This window comes from Nicotiana sylvestris, chromosome 4, assembly GCF_000393655.2.
Source record: "Nicotiana sylvestris chromosome 4, ASM39365v2, whole genome shotgun sequence".
Lineage (NCBI taxonomy): Eukaryota > Viridiplantae > Streptophyta > Magnoliopsida > Solanales > Solanaceae > Nicotiana > Nicotiana sylvestris.
In genome coordinates this window covers 26713464-26732090 of record NC_091060.1, presented here as the reverse complement: position 1 = coordinate 26732090, position 18627 = coordinate 26713464, and the positions used below count along the sequence as shown (strand labels likewise).

The 18627-nt window shown below is 35.9% G+C and overlaps 2 protein-coding genes across 3 annotated transcripts; one reads left to right on the top strand and one right to left on the bottom strand.

Moving 5' to 3' along the window:
- The first annotated feature begins 2703 nt into the window (after positions 1–2703).
- Positions 2704–4735, top strand: LOC104247198 (pentatricopeptide repeat-containing protein At5g13770, chloroplastic). The gene has a single exon (XM_009803158.2). The coding sequence runs from the start codon at positions 2751–2753 to the stop codon at positions 4620–4622; it is 1872 nt and encodes a 623-aa protein (XP_009801460.2). The 5' UTR covers positions 2704–2750; the 3' UTR covers positions 4623–4735.
- A 1430-nt stretch (positions 4736–6165) lies between these two features.
- On the bottom strand, positions 6166–16872 carry LOC104247197 (uncharacterized). 2 transcript variants are annotated; one of them, XM_009803157.2, is made up of 6 exons: positions 16645–16872; positions 16333–16420; positions 7137–7201; positions 6729–6797; positions 6605–6654; positions 6166–6503 (listed from the first exon to the last, which is right to left on the bottom strand). In XM_009803157.2, exons 1-6 carry the CDS (start codon positions 16717–16719, stop codon positions 6392–6394), a joined length of 459 nt encoding a protein of 152 aa, XP_009801459.1. In that variant the 5' UTR covers positions 16720–16872; the 3' UTR covers positions 6166–6391. The 2 variants fall into 2 exon arrangements, with proteins under 2 accessions (XP_009801459.1, XP_070027955.1); XM_070171854.1 differs by having other exon boundaries at positions 6166–6508; positions 16645–16844.
- Between the last annotated feature and the right edge of the window lie 1755 nt (positions 16873–18627).

Here is an 18627-nt window from a genome sequence, read left to right as displayed (position 1 = left end):
CTAATATTATTTGCCGACTTAAGAAGTCTCTATATAATACACGCCAGGCTTCTCGCCAGTTGTATGCTCGTTTAACTGCAGCTCTGAACTTTAAAGGGTTTACTCATTCTATGAACGACTATTCCCTATTCTACAAAAGGTCCGGTCTCTCTATCTCTTTGGTGGCTGTTTACGTTGATGACATCTTGCTTACGGGGAACTATGTTGAAGAATTACATGACTTAAAAGCCTTCTTACACAGTGAATTCAAGATTAAGGACCTAGGAAACTTAACTTTTTTTCTGGGCATGGAAGTCCTTCGTGAGGATTCTGGCATCATTCTCGGTCAACGAAAATTTACTCGACCTTTTGGAGGAGTTTGGGTGTCTTAATTTGTCGCTGGCCAGTTCCTCGTTGGATCCTTCTATCAAGTTGCATGCTGGCCATGGGATTCCCCTTTCTGATCCTACTTTATACCGTCTGACTTCTGGGCAAACTCAATTTTTTGACGCATACATGTCCTGATCTTTCTTTTATCGTTCAGCATTTAAGCCAATTTATGCAGGCTCCTCGTGATCTTCATCTCCAAGCTGCTCATCACTGTCTACGCTATTTGCTTTTGGACCCTGGTCTTGGTCTGTTCATGTCTCCTTATCCTTCTTTGGATTTGCTTGCCTTCTGTGATTCCGATTGGGGTTCTTGCCCTGATTCGCGCCGCTCTATTAGTGGCTTCTTTGTTAGCCTTGGTGGTTGTCCCATTTCTTGAAAATCTAAGAAGCAACTATCAGTCTCGCTATCTTTCGCTGAAGTTGAGTACCGCTCCATGCGTCGTGTCGTGGCTGAGCTCACCTAGTTGGTCCATCTCCTCGATGACCTCTTGATTCCGCTGGTTTTGCCCATTCCTCTTCATTCTGACAACCAGGCGGCGATCCATATTGCCAAAAACCCGATTTTTCACGAGCATACTAAGCACATTGAACTTGACTGTCATTTTGTCCGTCAACAGCACCGGGCCAGATAATAGACCCGAGATACTTGACACTTGTTCTCTTGGGGATAACTTGAGCATCAAGCTTTACATCTACATATGTTTCATGGTCCCGTCACTGATATATAGTGTTGATACACAAAAATTGAGATAAGGAGGCAAATGTAATATTGTAAAGTTACATGGGAGGTTAGCGTTGTGAAACCTAATCTGAAGAAGGTTTTAATATTGTCCCTAGTTAATAAATAAAAATATTATCTCCTTTTATGGTCACGTCAACAAAGTTGTAACAATCTTGTTCAAGCTTTTTTAGTTAGTGTGAAATGTTATTATTTGTTATGTTTAGCGACATATGATGATAATAATGCATCTAATCTTTCCAAGTTATCAAGTTTTTATATCAAATTCCAAGTACAATTAATTTTTAGTTCTCCGACAAATTAAAGGTTTTCTTTACCACATTAAATCACCATGCATATGATGAAAGGGGGAGTTCGGATACATATGATTCTATATATTATTTAAATGCACCTTTTATTTGAATTGCACTTCAAAACTTAACTTTTACATTTTGTTCTCATTGTGAGATATAATATTCCATTCATTTGTACAATATCATTAAAAAAAAGTTTTTAAATAGCATCTAAGGGTGAGATATAATATTCCATTCATTTGTACAATATCATTAAAAAAAAGTTTTTAAATAACATCTAAGGGTGTGATCTAGTGATCAATAAAGCGGGTGAGAACCATGAAGTCTCAGGTTCAAAATTCTAGCGGAGGCAAAAATACTAGGTGATTTATCCCCATCTATCCAAGCCTTGGTGGAGCAGGTATCCCGTGGAATTAGTCGAGGTGCGTGCAAGCTGGACACCACAATTATAAAAAAACAAAAAGTTTTATTATAAATTGGCGTTTGTCCAATTCCTAAAATGAATATATGCTACATTGGCTAGTCAAGATGACTTATATTAATTTGATGATTAGGTCAATATCTATTCCTTCACTCCTATTTGATGTAACATAGTATAGAGACTCAAGATGAGCAATCATGAATAAAAATAAATACAGTTCCCTAACATAAAGTTTAGGGACGGAACAATCAACAAGAAATTTATTGAAAATTTATTGTGCGATTCGCTAAAAGTCAAAATTTATATGATTCCAGGTGATTAAATTTTTTAAAAATTTCATCGGCAAATATTTGAAGTAAATCTCCATTATGATGTAAGTGTGACTAGTTGGACTACTTTCCAATCCTTATTCAAGTGCAATAGAGGTAGTCTCCCAAGTTAAAACTTACTCGCACTCAATATTTAATTATTTACATCAACTAAATAAAAATAAGATAAGTGTTTGTTGTGTGTATATATATATATATATATATATATATATATATATATATATATATATATATATATAGTGTGTGTGTGTGTGTGTGTTTGTGTCTTCATTTAGTTTTAATTATTAAGATTAAATTGCTTAATTTAACATAAACAGGAGGTTATTTAATATTTACTGTGTACCCACGCCATTGACCTGGCTAAATTCAACAATATTTGCAGCTTGATTTTCATTTTGCATATACAAAAATTATGTGGCTGAAATCTACGGTGATAAGTCTAAAGTCCATAACCACACACGTGTCAAACAACAAGTGGTCAGTACAAGCCACATGCATGGCACAATCTGGAACTGATAATGTTTTTACAATTTTCCTACGTACATAATGCAAATACAAAGATCTCTACTCATTTCTCTTTTTCAGTTCAATTCTTCTTCAATGGCTATAGCCAAATCTTCAGACTGGTCATTTCCACCTTGTATTAACTGTAAAAACAGAATTTTGAAACCAAAAATATGCTATTCTTGTAAAACTCTACCTTTCCTCTCAAATATTTACTTTAATTCAAGAACTCTGGTTGCTAAATCCTCTAGCTGTTCATCTCCTGTCCTAGAAGAAAAAAGCCAAAAAATACCCTCAAAAAATTCCAAAATAATAGAATTGGATTTAGAACTTCAAGATTATACAACAACTACCACAAATGGTACTACTACTTCTACTTGTTTGACTGATTCCAAGGATTTGAATGGTTTAATATGCAGTTTACTTAAAGATCCTCAAACTCAAGGAATTGGATATGATTACTATGAAAAAGCCAAGGAAAATACAGATTTTAGACCTGAAAAATCAACACTAAAGCTTCTTATCAGGTATTTGGTGTATTCAAATAAATGGGGTTCAATTATTTCATTGTGTGAAGATTTGAGAAGTTCTCAAATATTGCCTGATAGTTCAACATGCTGTAAATTGATTACTAGCTGCATAAAAGCAAGAAAATTCAAGATTGTAAATAATTTGCTTGAAGTGTTTATACTTTATGATCAAGAACTTTCTGTTTTGGCCTTTGATTCTGCTATGAAAGGCTACAATAAGTTGCATATGTATAGCAGCAGTGTTGTTTTGTATGAAAGAATGAGATCTGCTGGACTTGTATTAGACCCTGGCTGTTATTGTAGTATAATGGAAGCACATTTAAAAATGGGGCATTGTGACAAAGTTGTGGCACTTTTTCAAGAATTTGAGAGCAAGAAAGTAGTGTCCACACCTTATTATGCACAAATTTACAAGAATCTGTGTGAGTCATTAGGGAAATCGGGGCGCGCTTTTGAGGCTTTGGAGTACTTTAGAGACATGAACAAGAAGGGAATTCAAGAGGATCATTCATTTTATTCCATACTTATATGTGGATTCGCGAGCATTTGTGAAGTGAAAATGGCTGAGGAACTTTTAGAAGAAGCTGAAGGCAAGAGAATGCTGAGGGATCCAGCTTTGTTCTTGAAACTAGTATTGATGTATATTGAAGAGGGGTTGATGGAAAAGACTCTTGATGTTGTTGCAGTGATGGCTCGGGTAAAAATCCGAGTCTCTGATTGCATATTTTGTGCAATAGTGAATGGCTTTTCAAGAAAAAGAGGTCTGAAATCTGCAGTTAAAGTGTATGAAGATATTTGTTCACAAGGCTGTGAACCAGGTCAAGTAACATATGCTTCAGTATTGAACTTATATTGTAGGCTTGGATTGTATTCTAATGCAGAAATGGTATTTTCTGAGATGGAGCAAAAGGGGTTTGATAAATGTGTAGTGGCTTATTCTAGCATGATTGCAATGTATGGAAAAACAGGTAGACCTAAAGATGCAATGAAACTTGTTGCAAAAATGAAAGAAAGAGGATGTCAACCAAATGTGTGGGTATACAATGCACTTTTGGACATTCATGGAAAAGTTCTTAACTTAAGGCAAGTGGAAAAAATATGGAAGGAGATGAAGAGAAGGAAAATTTTTCCAGATAGGGTAAGTTACACAAGCATTATAAGTGCTTATAGCAGGGCAAGAGAATTTGACAAGTGCTTGACATATTACCAAGAATTTACACTAAACGGCGGAAAAATTGATAGGGCAATGGCTGGGATTATGGTTGGTGTTTTCTCTAAAATGAATAGAGTTGATGAGTTGATTGGTCTTTTGCAAAATATGAAGAGAGAAGGCACAAAGTTAGATGGGAGACTTCATAGATCAGCTTTGAATTCTCTGAGGGATGCAGGACTGCAAATTCAAGCAAAATGGATGCAAGAAAGTTTTGGTGCAACATGAGTTGTTTTCCGTTTGTAGATACCAACTGTATGGTGTATTATATAAAGTGATTTGACAATGGAAAAACTACATTGTGTTGGTGCAAGAACTAACAGAGATTTGCCCATTTTAAAGCAGTGAGTCACTCCTCAAACTGTAGAATTACTTGTTGAATTGTGACCTCATGCTCATAGTATCACAAAGAAAAAAATTACTATCTCATCAACCTTTGGAAACTATATACCATTGTCACCAACAACCATGTATAGATGTGGGGTGGGGTGGGGGGGATTTCGCGATTTATAGTACTCTTCATGTATTTTCCTGTTATGTAAAGCTATTCTTGTAGTTGAGCCCCAAGTATCTATGAAACAAGAATACTGCAAATCCTGCATCCATATACTTGCTGAAATTTCTTTACTGATGATATTCCATTTCCTGCTGCTTTTTGCTACCAAAAAGGTTTGTTGATAAGTCATTTCAATTTCGAGAAGGGAGTCTTAGCGTAACCGGTAAAGTTGTTGCCATATGATCAGGAAATCACGGGTTGAACCGTGGAAACAACCTCTTGCAGAAATGCAGGGTAAGACTGCGTACAATAGACCCTTGTGGTCCGGCCCTTCCCCGAACCCTGCGCATAGGGGGAGCTTAGTGCACCGGGCTGCCCTTTTTTTTCATTTCAATTTTGATGATAAAACATTACATTCAAGTTATTTACAGGCCATTTTGGTTCTATTTCACAGAGAGGCCAACTGATCAGGGTGTTTTTTCACAGCACAGAAACTAGAAAAGAAAGTCAAAAGATTATTCTTCCTCTATCATCATTCTGCTTTGTTAATTCTTTTGCTCCAATACCAAAAACAATTATTTTTTGCACTGAATTCATGCAGTGAACTCTGCAATCCCTCTGAAATTACCAGTTTTGTGAGTGGTGACTTGTTATCTACATACAAACCACAACACCAGATTAATGAAGCCTAAAATGTTACATCCAGATAAATTAGAATTCAAGAAGTTGTCCAAATGACACAGATGACCAAATAAGTAAGTGAATGCAAATTGTAGCATTGTCAATATACATGGCTAAGGAGGTCGACTGCGTTATTTACCTTGAGCATAAATATATGTGAAAAAACACTAAAATCTCAATAAATATGGACCATAATTCAAAATATGCAATGAATTCACCAGTGAGGACCAACAAAACTGAACTCATTCAATTTAAATTTTGAATCCGCCTCTGAGGGAGGTTTAAAATTTTCAATGAGAGTCCTTAAATATTAAGCCATACTGCCACTACCATAATTGCTAATATGTTTATCATCTTCTCCCGTAGCCTTTTGTCATTCATCAAATCATTGCTCAAACTTGTCCACTTGAAGAAACCTGCCTATTGTTGGTTTCCAATGTTTGAGAAGATGACCATTCTCAATGAACCAAACAGAAAAGTTTAAATTACTAACTGGGACATGAATTAGGAACAAGTTATGCTATATAGCTCACAATCCAATGATAGTTGTCAAGGATTCACCTCAACTGCCGAACTGATTAAAGAAACGCTATCTTTGCAGAAATAACTCGATAAAAGGTGAGGCTATTGATACTACACTATTAGAGTATGCATCATTTGATATTGTCAACTTGTCACCAAATATGACATGGGAGAACATTTGAAGTTCAAACGTTACATAATACTTGTAGGAAGGCTATTTTAAGTTATTAGAAAACACTGAACAAAGTAACCACCACCAAGACGTTTGCATCCTCGGATGTCAAATAATTCTGACTTCTTATGATACCGTGGTGCCAGTTAGTTCAAGTTGGGCTACTGCCTCGTTGATGGCATCGATGATGTTCATTTTACCCCTGCTAACTGCCTCGTCGATAGGAGTCCTCTCATGACTAAACTGACAGCACAATGAACTCAGCAAAGAGAGGAAATCACAAGCAAAAGCTTACTTGATCTGAAAATCTGTTAGCCCTTTAAGTTAGAAATACATCACCTATTTAAGGCTGAGACACTTGCTCCAGCAAGGATTAAACTCTTCGCTACCTAACAAGACATCATATAAATTAAGGGATGCTAGGGAATAGGGACTTATAATCCAAGAGTAATGCAAAAGTTACCTCAATATGTCCGTTTAAGCAAGCCCAATGAAGAGGTGTATTTTTCTCCACATTGGAAGCATTGACATCCTGCAACCAAGAATTAGACTAATCATGTTTCATCACTCAATTGTATCGAAACATATCAAAGAATAAGAGAAGTTGAAGCTCCACTCCAAAGAGACTAAATTTTGATACAAAAAATAGTCCCTAATGTCTGGCTCAAATTTTTAAAAACTAAATCCTGCCCAACGAGAAATGCAGTCAAGTGACATCATAGTTTTTTCAAGGTATGCAATTCCTATATATGGAGAACAATGATTATTCATTAAAGAGAGACACCACTAAATCAGATCAACAAGGATGTAACTAGTAGACATGTCCACCTATGTAATGTAATAATGCAAATAAGAGGCCTGGTCCACTCACCGCTCCATTACGAATAAGATATTCTACAATGCCATAATGCCCATTCGCCGAAGCCATATGAAGTGCTGCAAAAATTAAGTAGCCAAAGCAAGTAGTTAGTTTAGCAAGTCATATAAGAAACTATATCAAAACTTAGGACTTCAGGTATGGGAAGATACCCTACTCAACCACATTAAAATTCTTCATATTACTAATCAATTAGTTCTGGCAAAATATGTAGTTCAAGACTTAGGACCTTAGGTATGGTAGATATTCAACTCAACCGGAACACAAGGTGTGCCCTACCGATCAATGAGTGGGTGGAAACTAAGGATAGTTAGGTTTTCAAATTGCAACAAAGACAAGAAAAACTCCTAGTGCTTTCTTTTCCACGGCCTAAAACTTGAGGGTTAAAGTTACCCGGTACCTTAGTGGTGAGAGGTAATAGGTAGCCAATAGAATAGCCGAGCTATGCACAAACTGGCCCGAATACCACTATCATTTTAAAAAATTTAACTCAAATGTTAAGTGGTCCCAATCGATTTTATGTATTTGGTCTTCTTATATGATCTTGGACAATCATGAGCTAGCTTCTGGGATTGAATTAAGCCCAAGTAGATTTCTTATCATGGTATCAGACCCATCCTAATTCTTGATTTACCCGATGTTGGACCCACATATTATGTTGTCCACGCTCCAGTTGAAGGCCTGGGCGAGTGGCGGGGTTATCTGACATGATTGTGGGAATATGAACTTTGTGTCCTTATATTGTTTTAGGCAATTCTCACCTCATGAGCTAGCTTTTTGAAGTTGAGTTAGGCACACCAAATTAAATCTCTTTATTTGGAACTCATCTTCTATTAAATTAGACAGCTTGTACAACAGTATCATGTTACACCAATTTATAATAGTTGCGAGCCCGTACCAGACTTCGCATATGAATGTAATAGCTACTCAAAAGGGTGGGATCTCAAAATTCAAAATCTAATTAGGGGCTTCAACTTGGTTAGAAGTTAAACCAGTTGGTTATTGGTCTTTTCGCTTACAAAGAACAAGAAAACTTGATCTCGCAACATGGAATTCCAGTTGTTGAACCATTGTGACATTTATCTAACATTTCTTATTATCTATAAGGGCCGACAAGATCAACATGAATCATGAACAAGTAACAATGATAGATAATGGCATGAACATATATAACATGGGCCGACAAGGCTGTCATGAAGCTATATATAAGGTACGAGCTGACAAGCTGCCATGAGAGACTATACAACAAGGCAACGAAATATCCTTTCAATGCTGCAACAAGAACAAGGAAGCGAAACTAGCAATCAATTTGGGTTTTTCGGCACTAGAATCACTTTAGAAGACTTGAAATCACCTAGGATTGATATTGAAAAATTGAGAGAGAGTATTTTACAGAACTTAAACCACTTAAAACAACATCCCACATGAGCTGGAACCACACAAAAATCGGCAACAACAAGAACAAGAAACTTACTAGCGCCATGGGATTCCCGACACTTGATTTGTGTTGTTTGCCCTTTGTTTGGGTCTTGGATCATGAGAGAACCTTGATAGAGTGTTTTTAGGTGTCTAGTGTCTGAAGAGAGTGTGAAAGAATGAATTAAAACGGGCTCAAGGCATATATATATATCAACTGCCTATGTGGGTCCCATAAAGAGTTGCTTGCGCAGTCTAGCGAAAACGTGAATTTCTCTACTCTGACGTAGTATCGATGAACGGTTTAATGCGTTGAAAACTAAACTCATAGATCTTCAATTTGGTGGGTAGATCACCCCGTAATTCCAAGCAAATTGGGAGAAAAGCTTAGTAACATTTGACCTAAAGTTTAAGTAAAATTATGAACGTAAGTTGCGACAACTTTTGTTTCATAACTCGTTTGACTTCAAGACTTATGATACGGATATTATATGATTTAAATACCTTAAAACACGACCTCCTGAGAATATTAGGCACCTCTAGTTTTACCCGAAATTACGGGTTACTACATACTTGATTCGTTTAACTTCTAATACTTGTTAACCACTTTTATACACCCTTGTATCATTTAAGACCAATGAGATTAACTTCTTATCATCTCAAAGATAATTTCTTCTCGAATTTACGTCGACTAACTTACGCCGTGATCTAAAGTACGCGAATATGGATTGTAACACCCTCCCCCTTAGGAACATTCGTCTTCGAATGTTAGGGTTTATGGGGGAGTCTAACTCATCGTGGATTCCGACGGAAATTTCCGGCCGAGTTTCCCCTATAAAATGGACACTAGCCAAACTTGCAAGCAGTTAAACCCAACCTATGGCCTCACAGGGCTATATAAAGCATCATGGATATGTACATTGTCTGCATATCCCCATTTTGTATTAAGGAAGAGTATTCTCAGGCTATTGCTTACCCCATAAAGCTGTTTAAGCTTCCATTGCGTCCTGCGTTCCCGGGGCATCTTCGTTGTCTTCAATCTGGAATAGGTAAGGGTATTTAGACTTCATCTCCTCTTCTGTTTCCCATGTCATTTCTTCTGTATTCTTGTTCCTCCACAATACTTTGACGGAAGCTACATCCTTTGTTCTCAGCTTGCGAACTTGTCGATCTAATATAGCCGCCGACACTTCTTCATATGATAGATCCTCCGTAACTTGTACATCTTTGATAGGGGCGACCGGAGAAAGGTCTCCAATACATTTCCTCAACATAGATACATGGAATACCGGGTAGACAAATTCCAATTCGGATGACAATTCTAACTCATAAGCAACTTGTCCAATTCATCGAAGAATCTTGTACGGCCCGATATACCACGAACTCAGCTTACCCTTCTTCCCAAAACGCATAACACCCTTCATCGGTGAGATCCTCCGGAAAAACCAATCACCAACCTCAAACTCCAGATCACTATGTCGGACATCGGAATAAGGCTTTTGCCTGTTTTGCGCCATCCTCAGCCGTTCTTGTATCACCTTTACCTTTTCAATGGCAATCAAATCTGGCCCATATAATTCTGTTTCACCAACCTCGAACCATCCAACTGGTGATCTACATCTCCTCCCATAAGTTAGTCGACGTAAATCCGAGAAGACATTATCTTTGAGATGATAAGAAGTTAATCCTATCGGTCTTAAATGATACAAGAGTGTATAAGAGTGGTTAATAAGTATTAGAAGTTAAACGAATCAAGGATATTGTAACCCGTATTTCGGGTAAAACTAGAGGTGCTTAATATGCTCAGGAGGTCGTGTTTTAAGGTATTTGAATCATATAATATCTATATCATAAGTCTTGAAGTAAGACGAGTTATGAAACAAAAGTTGTCGCAACTTACGTTCATAATTTTACTTAAACTTTAGGTCAAATGGTACTAAGCTTTTCTCCCAATTTACTTAGAATTACGGGGTGATCTACCTACCAAATTGAAGATCTATGAGTCTAGTTTCCAACGCATTAAACCGTTCGTCAATACGACATCAGAGAGAGATATTCACGTTTTCGCGAGACTGCGCAAGCAGCTCTCTATAGGATCCACATGGGCGATTGAGATATATTGATATATATATGAGATGCCTTAAGCCCGTTTTAACTCATTCTTTTTCACTCTCTTCAGATCCTAGACACCTAAAAACTCTCTCTCTCAAGGTTCTCTCATGATCCAAGACCCAAACAAAGGGCAAACAACACAAATTAAGTGTCGGGAATCCTGTAGAGCTAGTAAGTTTTTTGTTCTTCTTATTGTTGCTGATTTTGGGTGGTTCCAGCTCTTGTGGGAGGTTGTTTTAAGTGGTTTAAGTTCTGTAAAATATTCTCTCAAGTTTTAAATATCCACTCTAGGTGATTTCAAGTCTTCCAAAGTGATTCTAGTACCGAAAACCCCGAATTGATTGCTAGTTTCGATTCCTTGTTCTTGTGGCAACATTGGAAGGATATTTCGTGGTGAATTAAGGTCAAATTGGAGTTGTTCTATCTGTTTAAAGGTAAGGAACCTCTTAGTCTACATGTATTTAAGATTATCCAAGTTACGGCTAAGAAGTTGAAGCTAGAACTTGTGTGATATATATCGAAACACTTGTTAGTAATGTTGTTGGTTGGTGGACTGTTTTGGGAGGTTTTGTATGACTATTATTGATGTTGTTTGGGTTGTTTGGTGATTGTTTTAACTTGTGGGAAATCATATAAATAGGGGAGGTGTTGTCCGTTTCATCGTAAAATAGGCTGCGATCGATATATAATAGTTATGACGCTTAAACGATAACGATAGTATCATTTCTCTTATTGTAGACTAAGGAGTCGTGACATTTGCATACCTTGAGGTTGGGAAGTATATACAAGATATGTGAGGCTATCCCTTTCCTTCTTTTGCACGACTCCTATTGTACATAATGTAATGAACGAGCTTCCAAAGATACTCCACTCTTAGAAGCTAGCAGTATTTACATTGTTTCCCTTCTTATGGAACGATTGATGTTGATGTCACTTCTCTTATTCTTATGTTATCAATGTTGTTGGTACTTCCTGAATCTTATAAGATCCATGACGAAAAGTTAGTCCTAATAACGTGTACGGAGGTTACCAACCTTACGTCACTCCGAAAGGTTCAGAATGTGATTCCAATGAGTCCACCATGCATTATATATATGTACCTATTTTACTCTACCGAGTCGCGCTATAGTAGGCCGGGTATGACACCTATTGTGCAACCACTGATCGGTTGGGTTTTACCGAGCTCCACGTGGCAGGGTACGTTTCTACTGAGCCTATGTACGATATGATGATGATGAAGCCCATAGAGGCGTATGTTTTTAAAAGTATATGTATATATATAAATGTATGTATCATGCATTTCATGTCAGTTGCCCTCAGAGGCGCTCAGATGTAAGAGGTTGTATATTCTCTATCCATGCTTGCATTATTGTTCTTATTTATGCTTTTCTGCCTAACATGCTCGGTACTTTATTCGTACCGACGTCCTTTTTATTTGTGGATGCTGCATGTCGTGCTGCAGGTCCTGATAGACAGGTAAACACAGCTTCCCAACCACAGTAGGTTGCCCAGTTCAGTGGTTATTGGCGAGATCCCTTCTTCGGACTTGTTGTGGTCTTGGTATGCATTTTTGTTATCTATATCTATACTATATTAAAAGCACGAAGGCCCTTAGCGAAATGTCATTCACCTTCTTTACCCTTTAAAATTTAATTTTACAATGAACAAAATCGTAATTTAAGTTATTTTTCTAATATTTAGAACTTTGAAATCAATTAAATTTTGGTTATTATATGTTTCCTTATTGAATTAGGTCCTGATATTTAAGAGTGTAAATTCAATTGAGATTTTACTTCAAATAAGGAAATGATCCCTTTTATTTTAAAATAGTACTATTTCATATTATTCTACGAACACTAAAAGATCTAATATCTAAGTTTTCTTTACAATAAAAATAACTTTTTATTTTTCTTTTAGGCAATAGTATAGTCGTTAATGCAATACAACCAAATCATCATCGGCATTTATCATTAATGCAATACAACTAAATCATCATCGGCAAAATACAAACAACTCTATAAAATACAAATAAAATATATAAACATATATATGATAGGAAAAAGTCTAAGTACGTGCTACTAATATTGTCAGTACTAATATTTTTAAGAGGTGCGTGTATGGCCGATCTTTTCATTCCCAATCTTTAAAAGACAAAAATATTTGATTTTTTATTTGTATTGTTTGATAAATATTTAAAAATCATGCTAAAAGTATTTTTATTTTTTTATTTTCAAGTCATATGAACAATATAATTTTTGTAAAATATTCCGAAAGCAAAGGGTGGTCGATTTGTGTCTTAGGTCACAGGTTCAAGCCCTCACACCATGCAAAGCAAAGCCTGGTATTTAAGTGGAGAAGGGTAGAGGGGCGGGCCCACTATCCACCGAATTTCGAAGGCTGCAATTGGTCCAATCGGCCCCAGACGGATTTCTCGGTCATCAAAAAAAATAAAAATATTCCGACATATGTCCCCTTAAATTACAATTAGGCATCTAAAAACTTTCGTGAGACATAATTTTTTCATTTATTGAGCTAATTAATGAGAACAATATCCATTATTTTTAGGAATTTTTCTTTGAATTTCATTTTATAATCTTATATAACTCAATACATAGTCTAATATTTACGTGATTCTTAAAAAGTATGGGGTACACGCGCAAAGCGTGTACCCTGAGACTAGTAGACATAATGGGTAAAAGGAACTTGTCTATAACAAAAGTGCATATCAAGACCACGACAAGTCCGGAAAAGGGATCTCGCCAATAACCACTAACCACTGAACTAGGCAGCCTACTGTGGTGGGGGAGCTGCGTCTACCTGTTTATCAAGACATGCAGAACGACATGCAGCGTCCACAAATAAAAAGGAAGTATGGAAGATGGATTAAGGACAAAATAATAAAGGGTTAACTACGGATATGTTCGGAGAGTTAAACTAACTTAATGGTTTATCCATAATTTCTACCAATATAAAAAAGAAACATGAAAGTTTTTGCTACTTCCAAATATATGTTTTAAGAGGATTCTTCACATGTATCACCAAAGAATCACAATTAAAGTATGATAAATGGTTGAACGGTAATTTAACAAGTTTTTGAAGTAAAAATGAATTTTTGCCATGTTCAAATTTTTTGTTTTGTAGATGACAATAAAACCAGTTTCCCATTAGCTACAAATTAGAATACATGGCTGATTAAAAAACTACATTAACAGCAAGAAGGAGATCTAATTAGCAAGAAGCAACAAAGTTGGTAATTTAGTGTATAAGTTGGAAGGAATGCCTTAACTTATATAAGATACAAAGAATTCTTTAGCTTATATAAGATAAAAGAATTGTTGTTAACAAAGAAGTGCTATTAACAAAGAAGTTCAAACAACTCCATCCCCACCTACAGACCCTTTTTTTAATGAAGTAATTGGTTTCATCGATGGCATCAAGAAGATGCATAAATTACAAAAGAGTGTAGCAACTGTTAGCTCCTTACAAATGTTTATACTAGTACTAGGGAGCTAACAAAATTCAAAAAACTATCAGGAGAGTCTATAGGGGATAGATAAGCCCGGCTATACAAATACATGAGGCATCTAGCCTTGAGTTTATGGGAAGAAGTTGATACTCCATCAAAACACGTGTTGTTTCTCTCATTCCAAATGCTCCAAAAAATAGTTGCATGTATCATCTTCCATACTTTCCTGATGGTGCTATCAACTTTCCTTTTACTTACCGTATCCTCATGAAACAAGAAAACCGTGACTAAAATCCAAATATTGTGCTGGTGTGGGCTGGCGATTTTTGATTTTTCTAAGTGCTTCATGTGAGTTTAGCTTTTAGAAGCATGCTCATACGCTTCATATAAGGAGGGAAGACTATTCAAGTTGGTTGATTCCCTTTAAACAATTTTGCATAATTGACAAGTTCTGAAAAATGTTACCATCTGGAGGATGTCCCAAAACAAAATATCCTCTCTGGAATTGGTCATCTTAAATGGGTTACATTGACTAGTAAGACACTTTAATCTGGTGTTCACCTTCAAATACCACTCCAGTTTTTTGGTTAGAATTACTTTATCCAATTCTAAGTTTTTTTTCACGCACCAAATATCCAATCCTGAGTGAGCTAGGAAGTATTGAGTTTGTCCCACATCTGCTTATATCGTCTTAGGTAATCCTCACCTCATTAGCTAGCTTTTGAGGTGGAGTTAGGCCTAGTTGTTATCATGGTATTAAAATCAGACCCATCTGAATTCTTGATTTACTTGATGTTGACCCCCATGTTATGTTATCCACGCACCAGATGTTCAGTTCTGTTTTATAACAAAACTAAAAGAGAAGATAGCAATACCTCCAATAATCAATAGCACAATGTTATTACGGCCAAAACAAAACTGGAAAGCCACATTCTATCATATAGTTACCTAAAAGAAAAGGTTAAACAAGGCCATAAAAAATGCAAAATCACTAACATTAACAAAATGACACTTCCAACAAATTTTATCATCCGAATAGAAAGTGCCAATGTTCAATATTAAATAATTCAGCCCTTCAAAATTAGTAGATGAGGAGTTTGCTTCCTCATTTAATGAGAAAAACAAGCAAAATGTAATCACTGCTTGAAATGCCTTGTGGGTTATTGTTGTAGGCTCCAAGACTCTAATTGATGAGACTATCGGGTTTCCAGACGACTCGTTAAGAGTGTCATGTGATGGTAGGCTATTGGCTCCATTCACCCCATATGGATTAGCCTTTAGCGGAGTAGAAGATCCTTCAAAATGATTAGCTTATCTTCTGCAATGGAACTACCAACAATGTCCTTTGTCTGTTGCATCATCAATCCAAGTCATTGTTGGTAGTTTCATTGAGGTCTCAGAAAGGTCGAAAAGAGTCCAAATCAGCTAATCATTTTGAAGTATCTCCTACTCTAATAAGGCCAATTCGGGGTAAATGGAGTCATAGCCTACTATCACATAGCACCCTTAACAAGTCGTCGAAAGGGCTAAGCAATTTAGAGCACGGGAGCCTACAACAATGCGAACCTGCAAGGCATCTCAAGCGTGTCTTAAAAATAAGTACATTCAGCTTATTTTTGTCATTAAGTATGAAGATTGGCTCCTTATTTACTAATTTGAGAGGGCTGAATTATTAAATGTAGTCGTGCAGAAACAAGGACCATAGGCACTTTATATCTTGATGATAGAATTTGAGGGAAGTGTTAGATATGGCTTCCAGTTTTGTTTTGGTTGCGACAACATGATGCTATTAATTATTGAAGGTATTGCAATCTTGTCTTTTGGTCTTTTAAGAAAAAAGATGACCGGACATCTAGTGCATGGACAATATAATATGGGAGTCCAACATCAAGTAAACCAAGAATTTGAATGAGTCAGGCTATGATACTATGATAAGAAGTAGATCTTGATTTTATATTGTCCATACACCAATTGTAAGGAAAAATTGTACCTTTTGCTCATATAAGCATAACCTCACCGGAAACCAAACTTTGTCATCGGGAAACATGTCATTTGCGTCTTGCCGCCGATAATAGAGATGATCTCAACTCGAATAACCATGGAATAATCAAATAAGGCATTTGGGAAGCATGGGGAGTGCTATTATTTAATAGGGTAACTACCAAATCATCAAATAAGTCATTTAGAAACTATAACCTGTACGGCCCTCTGAATCCTTTGAATCAAGAGAAACACCAGAAGATGCTAAGCTCGTGACATCATCTAAATCATCATATCTCGCAGCCTGTTAATGCAGAACAAGCGATAGAGAGATTAAGGGCATTAAATCAAGCAAAAAATTTTGCACCACTTGAGTGCAGATTGATTTAGAATTCTAACAAGTTTGGAGTTAGGCAGACTTCTATAACCACCAGAGTTCGTTATGCTATTTTTCACTCAATTTGTAAATCAAGATTACTGCTACATCATGGTTAACATAAAACAAACATAGAATCTAACTTGATGTACCTCAAGCAACGCTTCAATAGTTTCAGATGTCGTTTCAGAATGAGTCTGCTCCACTGTATTATCCTCAGCTCCCATTCCTGCCAATTTCCCAAACAACTTTCTACGTGATTAAAGAGAGCAATAGCGATAGAAAGACAGCATAACGAGCTACTCTGACTGCTTTATCTCATCTTAGTCAGGCATGTACAAACAAGGCGGCTCTAGGGTAAGGCAAGGGGCCTAATAATTAAGTCCCCAAAATAAATATTTATATTTATATAATTATTAATAAAAGATTTCAAATTTTAATAATTTTTAACATTTGGTAGGCGTAATATTGAGTGAGTTAATTGGATAAATTTTTCTCACTAAATTAAATAATATGTTTACCTTCTCATTAATTTTATTTTTCTTTCTTTATGTATAGTCCTTTTTCATGGTTCTTACGATTTTACTTTCTAATTTCAACTCAAATTCTCTAAATTAACTATTCCTTTTTGTCACATTTGATTGATCCACACACCAGAAAGCAAGTTCTTTTGTGTCTCATCTTTTTTAAATAAGAAATCCCCGAGGCAAATGTGGCAAGGTTCAAAACATAATGAATAATGAGCTCACACTTTACCATTTTCACTTAAGGGAAGAACTCGATACCATATGACGCGCTCCTAACTCATACACATGAGTTGCGCTCTCACCACTTTATCAATGTCATGTAGGTTTTTTTGTGTCTCAATATTATATGGATTTTATAAAAGACGTTTCAGGGTCTTTTTAATATATTTTGGTCTAGGCCACCAGTTTTGTTGAGCCGCCCCTCATTGACAATCAACAATTATTTACAGGTTACTGCATCGCCATAAACGTACTGTTCAATCAGCTTCATTCACATTTGGTAACTGAATGACACACTTACTGCCTTTAATGCTCTTGTCATTGCTTTATCTTAAGTGAGACTCTATAAATTTGATTGAGAATGTCAGGGATGGATAAGTGGCTCTAGTATGAGCCTAGTAAAGCCTTGATTTAGGTCCCCCAAAATTTTTAATAATGGATTTTATAATTTTATTTCAAATTAGACAATATTAATGTTTGTAGGAAAAAATAAAAAAGTTGTAAAAAAGAAAGAAAGGTGTCTACTCTTAAACAATAAAAATATTTTTAAAACTTTAAAATTAAACTACTTAAATCTTCATATTAGTAAATATATTTTTCACGCCAATATCAAAGGTAACATATTGCAAATACATGTCTAACATCTCATTTGTTTAAATTTTTCTTTTCTAATATAAATAATAATATTACTATGTGAAATTAAAGACTTTATGTCATTTATGAATGTATACTATAAATAACAAGTATGAAAAAATGGCAAGATATTTTTTTTGTTGCATATATGTGTATATACGTACTAATAAAAAAGTATAAGGCCTCTTATTAAAATTTGGCTTTAGGCCACTAATTTTATGGAGCCGCCCTTGTGTACAACACAAATGATGATGTTTTGCTGATAGTTTTAACAGCCATATCATAATTGGGATCAGTGTGTCATCTGGTTAAGACTAATTATTAAATAGAATAATCTACTACACCTAAATTCCTAAGTAGTTGGAATTGGAAGCATATTGATAACGCCAAACTATGCCTTATACAAAGACACACACGGACGTAGCAAATATAATCTGAGTAATTCCGCCCAGAGTCGAACCACAGAGAATTAACCTATCAATTACTTTTGACTGATTTACTAAATTCACAGAATCAATTTTCCCCAAACTTTGTAATTCACAATTGATGATATTTCTAACAACTAAAGTCTGAAAATAATTAACAGCTGAAAATTAACTATGCTTGATGTGTAAACAGTTGGAATAAGGTCTAAGGTAATGGTTTCCCCCGTTGGTGATTTCCTTGGTTGTACGTTTCTTATAGCGATGCCTTAGTTGTCTCTATCAATCAAGAACTCTCCGGCTATCATAAATCTCTCTCAAGCAATTATGATAA

Excerpts from the sequence above, each read along its gene's own strand:
- LOC104247198 (XM_009803158.2), top strand. The coding sequence starts at position 2,751 with ATGGCTATAGCCAAATCTTCAGACTGGTCATTTCCACCTTGTATTAAC.
- LOC104247197 (XM_009803157.2), bottom strand. The coding sequence starts at position 16,719 with ATGGGAGCTGAGGATAATACAGTGGAGCAGACTCATTCTGAAACGACA. Across the intron at positions 16,421-16,644 it reads CTATTGAAGCGTTGCTTGAG|GCTGCGAGATATGATGATTT; the intron begins GTACATCAAGTT and ends CTGCATTAACAG. Across the intron at positions 6,655-6,728 it reads GCTTAAACGGACATATTGAG|GTAGCGAAGAGTTTAATCCT; the intron begins GTAACTTTTGCA and ends ATGTCTTGTTAG.